Raw genomic sequence first — 17744 nt, forward strand, 5'->3', positions numbered from 1 at the left:
GTAAATGATACCTCAGGTTGTTAAAAACACAGACATGGAAAGCCTGGAACAATAAACATATTGTACTGACCTTTATTGTAAACCTATGTCCATGACGGGATGCTGTAGGAACGTTCAGGTCATCTGATTGGTCTTCGCTTCATGATACCGGCCTCTGAAAGCGGGAGAAGCAAAAAGGGCAATACAGACGTACACAAACATCCAGAAATGACAAATGCCTTCTCTTATTAAAAATACGCAGCCACCACTGGATCCTTGGCAGGTATTTTATTTCATATATAGACGCTTTCTGTAATCAAATGTGAGTGCAATCAAACAACAGCAATACAAACATTACCAATGCAGTCTGAGAACCAGGAACAGGGTTAAAACAGGGAGTTCACTCACTCTACTTAGCGAGCAGCTAGTAACCTCATGGACGACATTAAAAACAAAAACAAAAAAACTTTCCTCTGTCAGGACAGTCCACCGTCATGTGTACTTCCAACCATGATGGTGGGGAGGGAGGTGGGGAAGCCTGTTTGTCCCACCACCCTCCTGCCCTAACCCTCCTACAGGAAGTCCAACCAGTGATACAACATCCCCCGCCCCACCCCACCCGACCCCACCCCAACCGACCCACCACCCCGCCTCCATGAGTCCAACTTGCACTCGGCTCTTCAGTGAACTAGGTAACCTCCTGTCCTCCCCCCATCATGATTATCATCGTCATCATTCTAACAGTATCAACAGCAAAAAAAAAAAAAAATCAAATCATTTCCACTTCTCACACAGCAGGAGCCAATCAGAGTGCAGAGGTCCTTCGGGTTCAGTCCGTCTCAACCAATGGCTGTCCATCCGGGTCGACTAGAAAACCACGTAGCTGTACATGTAGAACCAATGTCCTCATGCAGTGCCCTGCGAAGGTGGCACATCACATACGTGCACAGGTGGAAGTGGGGGTGGGTGGGGGTGTTTATGGTTTTTTTTATATATAGTGTGTCTGTGTGTGTTAGAGAGAGTGTATGTCTTTTAAGAGGGGAGAAGCAAAGGTGTTAGGCAAATATCAGACCCAAGGGAACAAAAAAAAAAAAAAAGTCCAGGAGAAGAAGAATTACATACAAAGTCTTTATCCACCGTCTGTCTTCTCTCGGCCCTCTCACACACACAAACTCTCTCTCGCACACACAAACATACGCACACACTATAGGTCCTTATGTCATTGTGAAGTCAGGTGTTCAATGTCAACATTCAGGAAAAGAAAAGAAAAAAAAACAAACACCTCAATGGTAAAAATCATCTCTACCATCACAATGCTTCAGTTCATAAAATCTGGACATTTCTGAAAAGTGATTTTTGTTTTTCCTCCAGGTTTAAAGCAGTGTGTGTGTGTGTGTGTGTGTGTGTGTGTGGGTGTAGTTGTTGTCGTCGTCGTCGTCTTTTGTCCCACTGCTGCAAACACACACGCAGGCACACACACACACACGCACAACCAACATACGCACACTCACGCACTCCAACACACACCACATGTCCTCTTTTAGTGGAGAAAGACATGGCGCAATGGAGAGACACTCCTCCTCTGGGCGGTCGCACCGATCACCAGGAGGAGACGGGGGTCGTTGCCACGGCTACCAGGGGTCTTCCAGCTCACCGGCACTCTGGGTGAGTAAAAAAGGAAAAGACATGGAGAGGGGTGCGTTAGTTTTTTTTTGTTGCTCTTTTACTACACATACGAGAAGATGACATACTGCTCCCGACGCCTTAAATAATTGCACATTTTGAACCTCACCGCCCTTTTTATATCTACTCAAATGGATAATGGATAATGGTGAAAGACAGTGACATTCCCCTGCCCAGCCTGTACGCTAACACAACCAGAACCCAGACCTCTGATGACTCACCTTGCGGAGAATCACGAGGCCAACTGTCAGACTGAAAAACAGGGGAGAAATGGAGAGAATGGAGTCCCTATAGTCTCAAAGCTCCCCCTCTCCTCTCGTCGCTGCAGCCAGTTCATGCAATGCAGCCACTTAGTTTCGCTGCCATTGTTTTAAAAAGGAGACGACAGATTAAAATGTCTTTAAAGAAGCTGAGGTGAAATTACGAGTCGAAGCTAAAGAGCTAAAGAGCTAAAAAGCGGACAAGGAAAGTGAGGATTTATTTTCTGCTTGAGCTGAAAACTTCACAGCCTTCACAGAAACATATACGACACATTAATATAATAGAGAGAGTGAAAAAAGTTCTCCTACAAGTTTCAGGGAGTGTCAAAAGTGACACTTTACCTTGGACTCATTCATTTCAGTGAGTTTTGGTGATTTACAACTAATTCTTAATGCAAAAAAATGACCTTTTCTTCTTTTTTGTTTCCCTAATCCAACCCCTGATCTGCACATTTGCAAGTTTTTAACACATCTGACGGGATCAAAAGACAATAAAACAGCTGAACAGTCACATTACACAGAGGAATATTGATACACTTGACACAGCTCATAGCATTATACCTCAAATCATTTTTATTTGTTCATTTGTCATTTTAACTGTGTGGGACTGATTCAGCCCACATAACAGCATACAAATACTCATACACACACAAACACACACACAAACGCACACACATATACGCGCAGTGTTCAGCGTAACCTCCCCTCTGATAGTTAAGTGCTTTAGATATTGAAAAAATAACTGGAGTGCATGCATTACCAGGGTCGCTGGGCTTTGTACAGACCTACAATAACACACTTCCACCTGATTTCAAAGACCAAAGAACAGCCTAGGTTCAGTCTGCTCAAATCAAACTTTGACAAAAGAGTTTCAGATTGTGTTGTTTTGAAAAGACGATGTCATAACCTGTGAGGAATGAAATATACTGTGTGTGGGGTTTTTAATCAAGCTGAAACACATCCTGCTGCCACGGTTAATGCCAGCAGCTGTCAGCATGAGCAGTGGGAAATTTATAAGGCTGTGCGTTGAACTGATCGCAGATACTCAACCAGGTCATATAAAAACACATGGTTGTCCAGGTGTCATCGATTGTACGGGTGTTAGCCACCGGACGTCTACACAGTTCGACTTAGCTCGGCTTTCATCTGTCTTTACTAAATGACAATTTGTGTATCAATTACTCACCGAGTGTTGCCCTGAACTGTGAAGAAATCTTTACACGGTGAACGGAAAATAAAAAAAATGGAGTAAAGTCTTGATGCATTGAAGTAATAGTTGTCCAAGATTAACAACAGCAAAACCGTATTAAAACCGTTTACACAACTATTGTCTATCCAGGCGTATGCTCAGTACTTCCCAAATACATGCGTTTTGGCTGAAACCTTACTATTTACACTTCCTCATAAACAGTCTCACGCTTGTGCAGATGCACTACTTGCCCGAACTTGCACGGAAGAACAGCGTGCCTGTAGTGGAAGTGTTGTAAAATGCATGCGTTGAGTATGACTGGATAAATGAGACTTTGATTATACTTCACAAGCCGAGTGAGAGTTTGTAAACGGATGTTTCGATATTGCTGAAGTTAAACTTGGCCGCCGTTTACATCAAGACTTTTCTTCTTTTTTTGATTTTCCGTTCAACATGGCAAACGACAAAAACAGACGTTTACTTCAAAAACTAAAGAACACACTCCGGAGTAATTGGTTTACAAATGGTCATTTTGAGAGTGAAGTATTTCTTTAATCTCAGCTGTGCTTTCAGATGAATGCCAAAGATAGCATGTTACCAATAATGACATCCGTACAACAGCAAGCGTTATCAAGCTAACATGTCTTTGATGGCATTTTAAATCCAAGTTGTTAACAAGCACATGGTCATTTAACCAGCTAGTCTTCAACCTCAAAGTCTTTTCTCTTGTAAAAGTGAAAAATACAGTTTGAAAGGACTTCTGATGAAACATAAATCTCACATTTGTGTGGCATGACGAAGCAAACCGTAATGAGCTCATTACTGCCCTGAGTTGTGGCGGGTGTTTTTCTCCCAACAGCCAGAAGGGGCACCAATGAGCCAGTCCACACTTGGGGGGCACGAAAAATAGATTTATGCTGTTTTAGAAGTGTTACAAACAGTATTTTACAAGGAAAAAGACCTCATTGATGCAGACTTACTGATTCTTTTGGCAAATATACATCGAAAAGAGTAGAGCACAGCCACTTCCCTGAGTTTCCTTTTTAATGGAACCATCCCTCAGCTCTCATTTGCTAACAGTTTACAGCCAACTGACAAAGCGGACACAGTTAATACAAAATTTGTCCCACGTCACACACAATATAGAGCAACAACAACGCACACTGTACAAATGATGAACCCTTTACAATATGACTTTTCGTCTGCTGCCGCCATTTTCCCTTCTACTGAAGGTTTCTCTCCGATTTTCATCCTATTTTGTTTTCTGGTGTGTAGTGAGCATTATGGCTTTACAGGATTGCTAGTGTGGCTATAGACTTATAGTTGTTTATGTTTTTTATTTAAAACACACATCACATTTACGGTGCCTTTAGTCACCTAGTACTAGTGTACACAAGTGTTACTGACACGTTTACATCCACCTGAATCACAACAACCAGGAACACTGTGTGGAAGCGTACTAAAATGTGGTGATGTGGAATTAGGGATATGTGGTGAGGGAATGACTTAAATGAAATGCCGTTAAAACTACAAGTGTACACCCGCCAGTCCACCTACACAGGTGTACCTCTGTCGTTAACCTGCCAAGTTTTTCAGCACCCAGACTGGATTGAACAACCTGACATCGCTGGACTTACTGACAAATGGGCTAACAATCGAGTTACACCCACTACCAAAAACACATACGTCAGTAGTGATGATTGGTCCCTTTCTCCGTCACTCAAACTCATGCACACACGTACACATACATACATAAACGCAAAAGAGTGTGTTCTGAGTCTGTAGATGGAGTTGGCCTGGAGACGGTGCAGTGTGTTGAAAACAGCTGCAGTTCAGAGGGCTTATTCTGTTGTTAGTTTGTCCACTGTTAGCAGGTGTGTGTGTGTGTGTGTGTGTGTGTGTGTGTGTGTGTGTGTGTGTGTGTGTGTGTGTGTGTGTGTAGGATGGGGGATGAGGCTGGGAAGACGGGTGGGGGGTGGGGGGGTCAAGAGGGGAATCAGCCATAAGCCAATACTGGTAAATGGTCATTGAGTGCAAGGTTAATTTTTGCTTCACCAGCCACTTTTGCATGTAATAATAATTTGTTATTGATTCTTTTCTACTGTAAACATCAGTCTGTGCGCTCAGGCTGTAAAAGTGGCTGGCAAGTTTGGGAATCCAAGCTGAGGTGGTAAGAGGACAGGGGAAACAAAAGAAAGAGTCCTCATTAGGAGGAAGGTATATATGTGGCCTCCAGACAGAACTTGAATAGACAGAAGGGCCTTTTTTTTTTTTCTTCCCATTTCATAACTTAAAATATTCATGAATGGATGATGGAGCTGGAAGTGGCCGATGTGTTCATTCAAGTTCTGTGATGAAGGAAAGAGGAGGAGAGGTCATAGCACATCTGACTAGAGCTCAGGTGGGTTGTAATGCGGACGGGGTGCTCAGACAGAGGAGGGATTGGACTCAGGGGGCGGGCGCATCTTGACTGGCCTCCGGCTCTGCAGTGGCTGGTGAGGGCGGGGGCGAGGGGGGAGAGGGAGGGGAGGCAGGCTGCTGCTGCTGGCCGTCGTCATCGGAGGTCCTCCGGTGCTCCCCCACTCCCTCCGCGGTGCTCTCCCCCCGTAGGTGATAGGTGGCCAGGGACTCCTCTAGCACAGAGTGGTACTGCCCCCGGTGGTGCAGGCGGAACTGCCGCAGAGCCTCCAGCAGATGAGCCGCCGTGCTGCCACCTCCCTCCTCACTCTCCTCCTCTCCCCCCGCACAGGCCTGAGGTGACACGCCAGGGGTCAGACTCTGCAGGCACGCTCCATGGTCAAACACACACACACACATACATACATACATACATACACTAACAAGCAGCGGCACAATACTCACATCATTGTCACACAGATATCTACTAAACACTTGCGTGACGATGTCAGAGACATTCTTGGACCGGTCGGACAAGCCCATGCAAACGCTACCTCTGACCCTGTAACCAACAACCCTTTGTGATATTCGCTGTATGGTGCAACAGAGAGGGGGCAGAGGGTTGGTCAGCACCCACACAGCCCAGAAAAGAGAGCCTGCAAGTCAACACTCCACTGACATTAATATGAAGTATACACTCATGTGTCCTCATACGTATACACGCACACGCACACGCACCTCCACCATCACTTCACACCTTTTTGAATCCTGACTCTGATCTCTTCCTTAGAATAAAAATGACATTTGTAAGGTTCAAGATGAGGTATGAGACGGGTTCTCCTTGACGGCATTTGAGTTTTATATGAACGACATTTTTGCTGAGTCCTGCTTCTGAAGCTGGAATTCTATTTGAGGGCGAACAGGCGGTGTCGGTGTTAAGCATCTGAAATTATCATCTGAAGATGATTTTGTCCCGAGCATTTATGATATAAATTCACAGGATTTCTGGGGGTTTTAAATACACTTGTTTCTGAAGTTTCACTAAAAACATAATCAAAACAAAATGACCACGTCAGGAGAGCAATAGGGACTGAACTGACTTAATCCTCAATTTTGTTGTTTTTAATATTAATAGAAAAATGTGTCTGAGAATGTATAACTTAATTAATTCGTTAGCAACTCAGTGTAGTTAAGAGATTTAGACTGCCAGCATCAGCCTTGTTCTAATTCAAGTTTCCCTGAATGACCATGACATGATTGTGATGCTTGTAGTGTGATCATATGTGAATCGTTTTCCTAAAAACTGAAAATAACCCTCTGAACCCCTGACCCACAGGCAGGTTTTCTTTTAAAGAAAGAAAAAAAACTAACAAACACCAAAATAGAACAATTTGTCACAGCCTGAAACTGTAAAAAACAGACATTACCATTAGATTTGCAACTTCCCGACCGTACTTGAATGCATCATCTTTAGCGAAACACTGCTCCGCCACAAAACATAAACAAAGCTAATCTTGAAATAGTGATATTTCATCCAAAGAGGTTTTTTCCTGTCGACTTTCTTTATTAGATTTCTCTCTTAAACATCACTCCATGCTCTTCCGGTTCCGGCGCTGTGTAAAGCGGCAGCCAGCAACAGTTGCTCCCTCTTGCTACACTTACTGTGCTTTAGGACATGCTGCTACATTTCACTGTGGTTTACTGTAACTTACTTCAGTATGAAATGCTGCTACACTCCACTGTGCCATACTGTCACTTAGTTCTGTAGGAAATGCTGCTACACTTCACTGTACTTTACTGTAACTTAGTTCTGTAGGAAATGCTGCTACATTTTTAACACTGTTATCAATTATCGCTCCTTCTCACTTATTATTTTGTACTTATTTCATTTCAATCTGCTGCTAAACTGCACAGCGCGTATTGTTGTCTATTGTATATACCTACGCTTAACCACGATGTCTGTTGCACTCTGTCACACTTAGTTCATTGCTTGATTTATTTTAGGTTAGCTTTATTTTGGTTTGATTTATGTTTATGCTTGTTGTTACTCTGATCCTTTCCCACCTTTGTATTGAAACTGTTGCACAATAATTTCCCTCGGGATAAATAAAGCTTCTTGAATCTTGAATCTTGAAATAGGACACAACTGATTATATGGTAAATATTATATGTAAATGTGGATTATATGTAAATAGAGCGGTCATTGACCACACCTTGTAATATGCTGGTGTTTACTGATCTTTTATGTTTTGTTGCTATTATTATTATTATTTATTTACTGTTTTTTACTCTTCTGTCTAACTTGGATGTCTTGCCTTACATCCCCACATTTATCCTCGACTGTCAGTTTTTTTTTGTTTTTTTTTTTACAACTTGTCCATGTTATTCTTGACGTGTAATTTGCATTATTCTGTTATTTAACTTAATTTTGTTGCATTCAAATCACTTTATTAAAATGAAATACATCCAAATTATAAGTTTGAATTAACCTGATCCTCTAGAAAACATTAAATTCTGCATTCCTCAGCGCAACTGCGGGGCCACGTTTGACTCAGCTGTGAACAGTCACGTGACAACACTTGAGTGAAACTCCGACTGAACTGCAGGCTGTTTACACTTTACACTTTACACAGAGTAGACGAGAGAGGTTGTAAGTAGAGGTCGTAAAAATGTATAGCAAATCATTTGTAAGCATTATAAGTGTGATATACTGCACAAAGACATTTTTAATTTGTCCTCACTTCTGTCTGTGATTCTTGTGTTTCCAAAGAGTAGAATGACTTTATGTTGCAGTAAAAATTGAGCCCGCAGTGAGTAAAAAATGTAACAAGAGCTAAAAACGCACCCAGATACTGCTTGGGATTCGGAGGGTTAAGTAGATTTATATTATCCTATCGGTTGAACAAAACTCAAGAGTGGAACAGAGACTTTACACAGAGTTGATGTGCAGTGAGGGTCGATCACAATACCTCTAAAAACGAAAGTCTGCAATAAAAGTTACTTTATTTTGCTATTTGGACGCATTTTACTTACTCTTCTTTCCAGCTATCAACTCTTTATAAAGCACCCCGAACAATACATTTCACTTTATCTTTAAAGTCCCCCCCTGCACTCAAAAATATGTTCTTCTTATTACTACTTCACTTGGGCTTTCTGACCTTCACGGTGCAGAATGATTCATGTACAGAGTTTTACACGAGACGTTTTCACATTCATCTGCTCGAGTGGGAAAGTTTCTTTGTGCTCACCTTGAATCGGAGTTTAAGACGTGTACAAACGTGTACATAAGTTACACAAGTGTGAGGTGGAAACTTGTCTCCGGTGTACACACACACACACAGAACGAACTTCTCACTGAAGCAGGAGACATCGAGGTCTTATTGTATAAAGTGCACTGTATACTATTTTAATTTTAGAAATACAGCATCAAAAATGGCCGCGCCGGGCTTCAACGCTTTTCAGTATTGAATGCAGTCAAATTCACTTTTCACTGAGCTTGCCAAGGTTATTCTGCTACGTCTATCCTCCGCCATTTTTTCCACACATGTTCATTCTCACTCGCATACACACAAAGGAGTGTCCTTGTCTGGGCTGGTGTGTGTTTACATGTGGAGTGCGGGGGTTGAGCGTTTGGAGAGGTGAGGGGTTTAGATAGTGATCAACTCACCCCTTCCTCTTCTCTGTGAGGGTTCAGCTTGTTGTACACCGCCTCGATCACACTCCGTCTGCAAATACACAAACAGCACACATCTCGCTGCTTAGAGAGGAGAACAACTCCCTGTATAGTACAAACTGTCTCCGTTCATTCTTCGCAAATGTGTATTGATTCATATTTTAATGGACTTAAGAATGCAACCAAGTCAATATCTGAGTATCCGCCATTCATGCATAAAGAGACTACAGAATCTCTTTATGAATTTGTGCACCTAAGTGTTTTGAGGAGTGTTATCCGCATGTTTGTAAGTTTATAAGTGCACGTGTGTGGCTCGTGGTGGGGCGGATACAATGGTCTGTGTGTAACCTGAGTTGCAATTAACGTTGTTTTTCCATTATCAGTTAATTTCATGACTATTTTCTTGTATATCATCTATAAGACATCAGGAAAAAAATCACATTTTAGGAAGGAATATCATTTAAATTATGATTTTTACAAGTTTCTAAGCCACAAAAAAAATATATATATGTGGATAGGCAAGGCTGATCATATTTAACAATATGTTCTGTGTGTAAAATGCAGTTAAATGTTGTTCCAGGCTGTGTATTTACTTGCTGGCCAGGCCTCCGCCAGGTGGGAGGTTGGGGATGTTCTCTGTGGCAATGCTCCTCAGGACAGACACCAGGTCAGGAACTCCCGCCTCCCCACAGTTCCCCAGTAGCTCTACACACAAACACAAACAGGACCAGGTTATATTGGATACTGAGGCAAGTATCTAATACTCTGAATTACAGGCATTCAACCACCAGCTTCCTCTGCACAGGAAAATCACCCATAGTAGTGGGAAAAAAATCAGATACACCACTACTTGTCATTTGCAGCACCACTGTGTAGCACGCTGATTTCAAATATTTGAACGACCTAAAGAATGTTTATTTTGCCTTGGGTATGTACACAGAAACTGAGCACAGTATGTGGCCGCTTGTTTCACTTAACCTTTTTAAAAAAATAGTTTTGAAGAAGGCATCGAAGACTGCTGGGCCAGAACACTGCGTGCATTGAAATATCACTGAACAGTTCAACTTTGATTATAATGTACCACGAGTCTCAAATACAGCTTTCTCAACCAGCGATAAACAGTAGAAAAACAGTCAATTATATTGTGTCTGTGTGTCTGTGTGTGTGCCTGTGTGTCTGTGTGTGTGTGTGTGTGTGTGTGTGTGTGTGCGTCTGCGTGCGTGTGCGTGTGCGTGTGTGTGTGTGTGTTTTGTGTATGTGTTTTGCGAGTGCTGACCCTCAACACGGGTCTCCAGGTACTTATCCAGTTCCTCTTCTTTCTTCACAGCCTCCTCTGAGATCTTGGGAGCTCCGGGTAAACACACCACCACCACACTCATATTGTCCCTGCTCCCCTGCAGGACGCGGATAAAAAAAAAAAAAAAGAGGACACTTAAATATATGTAGGAAACATGGTATGTTTAGTCGTCGTTATTGTACAGTATCACCACCCATAAAATCAGTTCCTTGTTCACACTAATTCGGGGCTTTTCTTGTCAATGTTAATATGAGGAAAATAGTCATCAGACATTTCTTTTACTTTCAAAAACAAGACAAAAAGAAAAACAACACTCATTAAACGCTGATTACAAGTACGGCTGGGTATCACAACTGACTTCCTAATCCGTTCAATTCAGATTCACAAGCTCCTGAATATATTTCTGATTCGATTCATTTCTGGATATTTCAGTTACAAAACCACGTTTGCTTTATTTGAAAGAGATTCTCAAAGAACAAATGATGAACATCGCACAAGGAAGTAATAAAAATATGAATGTTTACATTAGGAGTTGACCCCAAAGCTGTCGCATGAATGTGCCTTTTGACAGGAACACACTACAGCGGTCAAAACAATAGCATGCTACTCTACAGACTCTACAGCGAGTGAGTATTAAGTGACATTTTCATTCAGATGTCTTAGAGGTGAGAAAATCGTAGCCTAACTTTGAAGCATTATTCAACCCTCTTATGAAAAGCCAACATGGCAGGGTTGGTATCAAGAGATGGCTTCTGTCTTATATTTCATATGATGCCAAGAAAAGATTGATTTGACTTTTTGTTGAATCTCTGATCATTCAAATGAAGATCAATTTAAATCGGAAAATCTTTTTTTTTTCTAAATCCAGCTCTAGGTGTAGTGGTTAGCACTGGCGCCTCACAGCGAGAAGGTTCCAGGTTCGCATCCCGGCCTGGGCCCATCTGTGTAGAGTTTGCATGTTCTCCCCGTGTCTGCGTGGGTTTTCTCCGGGTTCTCCGGTTTCCTCCCACAGTCCAAAGACGTGCACGTGTTAGGTCAATTAATGACTCTAAAATCACCCGTAGGTGTGAGTGGTTGTCTGTCTCTGTTCGTCTCTATGTGCCCTGTGATAGACTGGCGTCCTGTCTAGGGTGTACCCCGCCTCACGCCCGATGTCAGCTGGGATCGGCTCCAGCCCCCCACGACCCTGACCCCGGGATAAGCGGTTGAAGATGAATGAATGAATGAATTTGTATAAATTTGCAGCTGAAAAAAAAAAAGACTATAACCCAGCAACGTTATCACGCTGTTTTTTATATTTCAACAGTTTTCCAGTTCAGAGGATTGTGGATCTTAAAGTGCTGAATGATGATAGCAGCTTGAACTACAGCCTGACTGATATGGGTATGGATATTTGAGGGTTTTTAAAACATCTGATGTATCAGCCGATATAAAATCCAGAACATAAATAGACTTTTTTTGGTAAAATTACATTTTTATAGTGTGAACAAGAAATATACCGGCCAGGACATACAGTTGAAAAATAAAATTGTGACCAGGGCTGCAACTAATGATAACTTTCTTTATCGATTGCTCTGCTCATTTTTTTTGAAGATGAATTGATTCATTGTTTGATCCGTTTCAGTTCCTCAAAGTCCAGAGTGATGTCTTGTTTTGTCAGTCCACAACCCAAAGATACTCAGTTTAGAGTAATGTAAAATGGAGAAAATCAGGAAATCTCCATATTTGAGAGGCTGAAAACAGCATTTTCTGTAAGTTTTCCACAAAAAAGGAAATATGTGTGTTGTAACATTGTATCATCGTGCATTTATTGTATACTTCTATTGGCAGGACAATAGTATTGTATATAATACTTCTGAATTGTCAATAGGGGTTGTTATGTTATATATAGTGTTGTATACAATACTATTGTATCAAGCATGTTGACACAATACGCAGTTCTGCCAATGGTTTCACATTATTCTACTGGTTCACAAAGGCAGTAACAGCAAAGATATGCAACAATGTGTAAGCAAAATAAAAGCAGAGAGAAAACTGCCTCCAAAGAAAAGAAAAAAACAGCTTTACAAATGCTTCATAAAGAAGGAATTATACCCAGTAACATGAATGTGAACAGAACTTTTGTTCCATTTATGTATTTACAAGAAAGCTCCGCATCTTTATGGCAAACAATGCCTGCTGGATTAATAGATGAATCCTCTATTATACATCAGAAAACAGTGAACAATGTCCATCGCATTTTCCCAGAGCACAAGGTGACTCCTTCAAATGTCTCGTTTTGTAAGACCAACAGTCAGAAATCTTTCATTTATAATCACATGAGGGTCTACTCACACTTGGCCCAGATGATATGTGCCGTGCTTTAGCGTGATTGTCCTCTCCCCCTCATCCCCCACGACCCCGGCCCTGCCTGCACTCACATTACCTCAAAAGATCTGACCGCAGCACGATTGCTTTTTGCTTATACGTCATCACCCCTCAGTGTCACCTGACAAAATCTGCAATAAACACGCACCTCCGCATCAAACCCTTCGGCAGCATCCTTTTAGATGTCCGGGAACAGACGCATATAAATAGTCTCAGGACCTAAGTGTATGCGCATGCATGTACATTAGGGCTGCAGCTAAAAAATATACATCATTTTACGTAAAAAAGTATTATAATTTGCGTTATTTTGCGAAAAATATATTTTGTGTGGTAACCTAACAGGGGTGTGTGTGTGTGTGTGTGCATGTGTGTGCGTGTGTGTGCGTGTGTGTGTGTGTGTCTGTGTGTGTTTGCTTGAGGGGGGAGAGAGAGAGAGACCGCAATTTACCATGCATAGTTTGTGAAAGTTTACTATTTAAACAACTCAAAGCGGTGCATAAGATTCTACGTGACACACGTGTTTGGAGGTTTCAAAGATAAATAGATAATTTAGAAAATTAAGTATATATGGAGATAGATATTATCAGAAAGAGCGACTCGCTCTCTTTTCTGTTTACTGTAACAACAAGCAACATACAAAACGCCACTGACACATTTCCTCAAACAAAACTATAAAGACTGATCAGGTAGGTGACATTATGTTTAACATTATAATGAAAAACTAAACATAGAGACATTCACAAGGACAGCTAACGTTCCGCATTCTCTTCCTGTTTGTCCGTCACTTCAACCGCCCTCCTTAAACCGGAACAGCGGCGCTCGGTGAAGTGGCGTTAACAACCGGCTGCTTTGGGCTTAGATGCTGAACCATCGATGTCGTGCTGTTGTGACGTAACAGTTCTAGTTAACAGTTCTTTTTTAAGTGTGAAATGATCCTCTGTCTTCTCCGGATGTAGTGATGTGCATCCGCAAAAACGGTCCGTTTGGAACAATGATCCCTGCCCTGAACAATCCGCATAAGGCGCGAGATAAGAATTAAACGAATCATCAAGGCAGAGATTTTGCTGCGATGAGTTTTTGTAATCGAGTAACTTGAGTTACTCGATTAATTGTTCCTGCCATAATGTACATGTGAAATCCACCCGTGCCAAAGTCCACCTCTCTCAACCAGGCTGCAGCCAGGAAATGTACCTTGCCTAAGCACAGAACAGTTGCACTCACATTGGTCAAACAAACTTCACTTTAGCCGTGAATCCTGCCTGGGCAAGGTACGAACGGATAGTGTGAGCAGAAAAAAACATCCTAACAGGCAAGTTATACTCTGCAATTATTTGGCATTGTGCTTAAAAATGGACAATTAATTAATTATCCAAATGTTTTCCAACTTATCTGTTGATAAATGAATCTCTCAGCACGACCTCAGGCAGCAAATAAATTGGCATTTATAGGACATTTACAGACAAATTAGAGCTTTGGCCTCAAACCAATGGATAGTCACCTTGTCATTAGCATGTAAAAGTCACTGTGGTCGGGGCGAGTGTACAGTGTCACATACATCACAAAAGGCAGTGGCAGCAGAGGAGATTTATGACAGTGTGTGGCTGTTACTTGAGATAACCCATCCAGTAAGGTAAAAATAACTAGGCTGCTGTGCACTTGTTGGTTCTTGGAGTACTCGAGACACAAAATAGGTGATACATGGAAGGCAAAAGTCCAAGATGTGGAGTGGTGGAGGAGTTCAGCTGAGAAAGAAAAACAGTGATTCTTGCTTTTCTCGGATCGATAGCTGAGAGCCAATGGACAGGGACAGAATTGAAAGCAAGAATTCATCATCGTATTTAAATGAACTGAGTTTTAAACAAACATTAGATCATTTTGTTATCTTGTGACGACCTTTACTATAATTTATTTCAGTACATTGAGATATTATTTAGTATATTTATATAGTGAGAAAACTTTTCTTTTTGTTCCTAATTCTAAGAATGAAGTTGAGACTGATGAGAAATGCATTTGCTGAGCAGGAGAGATATATGACATAGGACAGGGCGATATGGCCAACGTCTTCTATCCCAATATAGGTTGTTGCATATCTCGATAACAATAAATATCATTATATACAGTAGCATGTTTTCTAGGAATTCAATAAATAAATAACTTGTATTAAATAAGCACATGATAAAGCTTATTTTTGTACACTCCTGTGTAAATTAAATACTTGATAAATTCAGAGGATATATGAGTATTTGCTAATTTTATTAAGAACTTTCGTCCAAATTACATGTATATTGCCATAATGCAGTTCAGCTGCTGGTTTACTGACATCACGATAGAAACACTATAGAAAAATACAGACAATAGACTATTATATTGTTTTGTCAATATGGTCATAATGCCCAGCCCTAATCTGAATGCTAAAACCTCATAACCACCATGTAAATATTAGCGATCAATACCATCAATACATTAGTGAAAGCCATTTATTTGTGTCACAGTAACCACGATGACAAGGCAAATTCAAATCCGTATCACCAGAATATCGTCTTTTTTTAAAAAACAGTATGAGCCCTTTCACAGTAATCTGCCAAACAAAACAAACGTGTACTAAAACTGTAAAATTAAAGCTGAAAAAGTAAAAAAATTAAAGCTTACCTTGTGCAGACAGGTGTCCACCACTGAGTTACAGACCTTCTCCAGGTCGTCACATACCAGGAGTCGTGAGCGGACAAACTCACACAGCTCCTCGTTGGACATGACATCCCAGATTCCGTCACACGCCAGCACCACAAACTCGTCTCCTTCGGCCGCCCGCTCCAACACACACACCTCGGGCTCAGGGCTCACCAGCTGCTCCGTGGGGCCCTTACCATCCACACATTTGTAGTCGTAGTCCCCGAGGGCCCGGGACACAGCCAGGGAGCCGTTTACCCTCTGGATCATGACTGAGCCGCCAGCGTTCTGGATGCGCTCCTTTTCACGGGGGTTGCAGGGCTTGTGGTCCTGGGTGGAGAAGCCCACCTTGGTGTCTCGACTCAGCACGGCCCGCGAGTCGCCGCAGTTAATGAAGTAGAGGTGGGTCGGGCTGAGCAGCACGCACACGGCCGTTGATCCGCTGCGGTCCAGGCCCTGCCGCAGGTCAGAGAAGCTGCGCATGTACTCGTCAATGTTCAGGAAGCCCGAGCGGATGCCGTCCTTCACGCCCTCCACGGAGCCGGATCCTGAACTGAACTCGGCCCCTCCTGACAAGATGTGTTCCAGCAAGTGGCCGGAGCAGTAGTTGGCCACCCGGGAGCCTGCATGGCCATCGTAGACAGCAAAGAAGGACCAGTCGGTGAGTCCATGGGGGAGGCCCACCACAGCTGTGTGGGCGTCCTCCATCTCCACCCGCCAGCCCTGCATGGAGCTCAGGCCATAGCGCAGCCCGTTGCCCTCGCCGTGGGCACTATGCTTCTCCGTCTTCGGCTTGTCCAGGAATGCACCCATTGCTGCCTATAGCTGAGGAAGAGAAGAGAGAAATATAGAATTACGATTACACCATCACAAACAAAAACACAGAATATAATTTAAATATAATTTATCCCTCAACAAGTCAGCCACTTTTATCCTAATGCACTACTGTACCATAAATATAACCTCTAATACTGTATACAGAATTAAAGCTAGAGCTATGACAGTAATATCCTTTTACAGACCAGTGTCTATAAGTAACAAGAAACTGCAGTACAGACAATCTAACTAGGTTTAAGGTCATTTAGAAACAGTGTCAAGACTACAGTTTGTCCACCGCAAATTTTTAAAAAACACTCTTAGTATTAGAGCTCTGATCTGGCCCAAAAAAATCAGACCCAACCCTACATGAACTTGCATAGTTTCGGGCCGAACCGTGGCAGCAGTTTAGGGCCCGAGCCCGATTAAAAACACGAAAGTCCACCACATTTTTTATCCAGAGGATGGCAGTCACACACATCGTAGCCCATGCATTATTCGTGACATTACACAGGCTATAAGGTCAGCATTTAAAATGATAATAATAAATAAAAGAAGAAGAGGGAAATTTGTACAAACCCGACCCAATTCAAGCCAGAGGGAATTATGAGAAAGTACAGCCCAACCCTGGCCCAAACCCTTCAGGTCGGGCCCATTTGGGTTGGCACTGAGAATCAAAGCTCTACTAAGTATGCATCACAGTTATTTAAAAATAAACTCTAAGGGGCAAGTATCACATTGTTTGAATCTGTTTATTTTATGTTAAAAAAAAGGGTTCATCAGTCAATATATTGTAATCAAATTTTAAACTCGCAAACATATACCTACAATAATTAGAATACAGGTAATATCAATTCTTACTAACATTTATTTAAAAAAAATGTACTTAAGTTACTGCCATTAGTTACTGTGACTGTAGAAATAAACTCTGAAAAGAAAGGGTGGTGTTACCAAAATACTGTGGTTAACTTGATTTTGTATGTTTATGACAAAATCCAGGATTTGATTGACTATTTTTCCCATCGCTCAGCATTTTAATTCAATTAGAACTGACTCATTTTGTCAGATCACACGAGATTTTATAACATCATACTTCGGACAATAAATCCCTGTGTAGATCATCAGTTTTTGGGTGTCAGTAGTTCAGTAGGCTGCTTCATACGGTGAATAGAGTGCTTTTAATTACTCAGTGGATGGTGAGAGCCAGAGATCCTGACAACAAGACAAAGATAGCAGAGGAGGAACCACAGATCTGAGGATTACACTGCAGCAGTAAATCTTCTTTGAGCACACTTAGCACACACTGTATCACTCTGAACACAAGGCAACTAATACTATCTGTTAACTTGTTGGCAAAATAAAGTGTGACATTACTGAATCGCCAGGGCCTGGAAACTTATCTGCAAAGAGCTGAAT

The 17744-nt window shown here is 41.9% G+C and overlaps 1 protein-coding gene across 2 annotated transcripts in view; it reads right to left on the reverse strand.

Annotated features, from left to right (window-relative positions):
- Positions 1 to 636: 636 nt before the first annotated feature.
- ppm1bb (protein phosphatase, Mg2+/Mn2+ dependent, 1Bb) overlaps positions 637 to 17744 on the reverse strand; it is a 28696-nt gene continuing 11588 nt past the window's right edge. Inside the window, exons 2-6 of one of the 2 annotated variants that reach the window (XM_083932946.1) lie at positions 15495 to 16337; positions 10458 to 10575; positions 9775 to 9886; positions 9176 to 9233; positions 637 to 1640 (exon numbers count right to left, since the gene is read on the reverse strand). In XM_083932946.1, coding sequence (XP_083789072.1) covers positions 1611 to 1640; positions 9176 to 9233; positions 9775 to 9886; positions 10458 to 10575; positions 15495 to 16325 — 1149 coding nt within the window. In that variant the 5' untranslated portion in view covers positions 16326 to 16337 and the 3' untranslated portion in view covers positions 637 to 1610. Of the gene's footprint in view, positions 1641 to 5111; positions 5863 to 9175; positions 9234 to 9774; positions 9887 to 10457; positions 10576 to 15494; positions 16338 to 17744 lie in introns of those variants that run through there. The other variant, XM_083932945.1, reaches the window with a different exon arrangement.

Source organism: Echiichthys vipera, assembly GCF_963691815.1.
Source record: "Echiichthys vipera genome assembly, chromosome: 18".
NCBI classification, from domain to species: Eukaryota; Metazoa; Chordata; class Actinopteri; order Perciformes; family Trachinidae; genus Echiichthys; species Echiichthys vipera.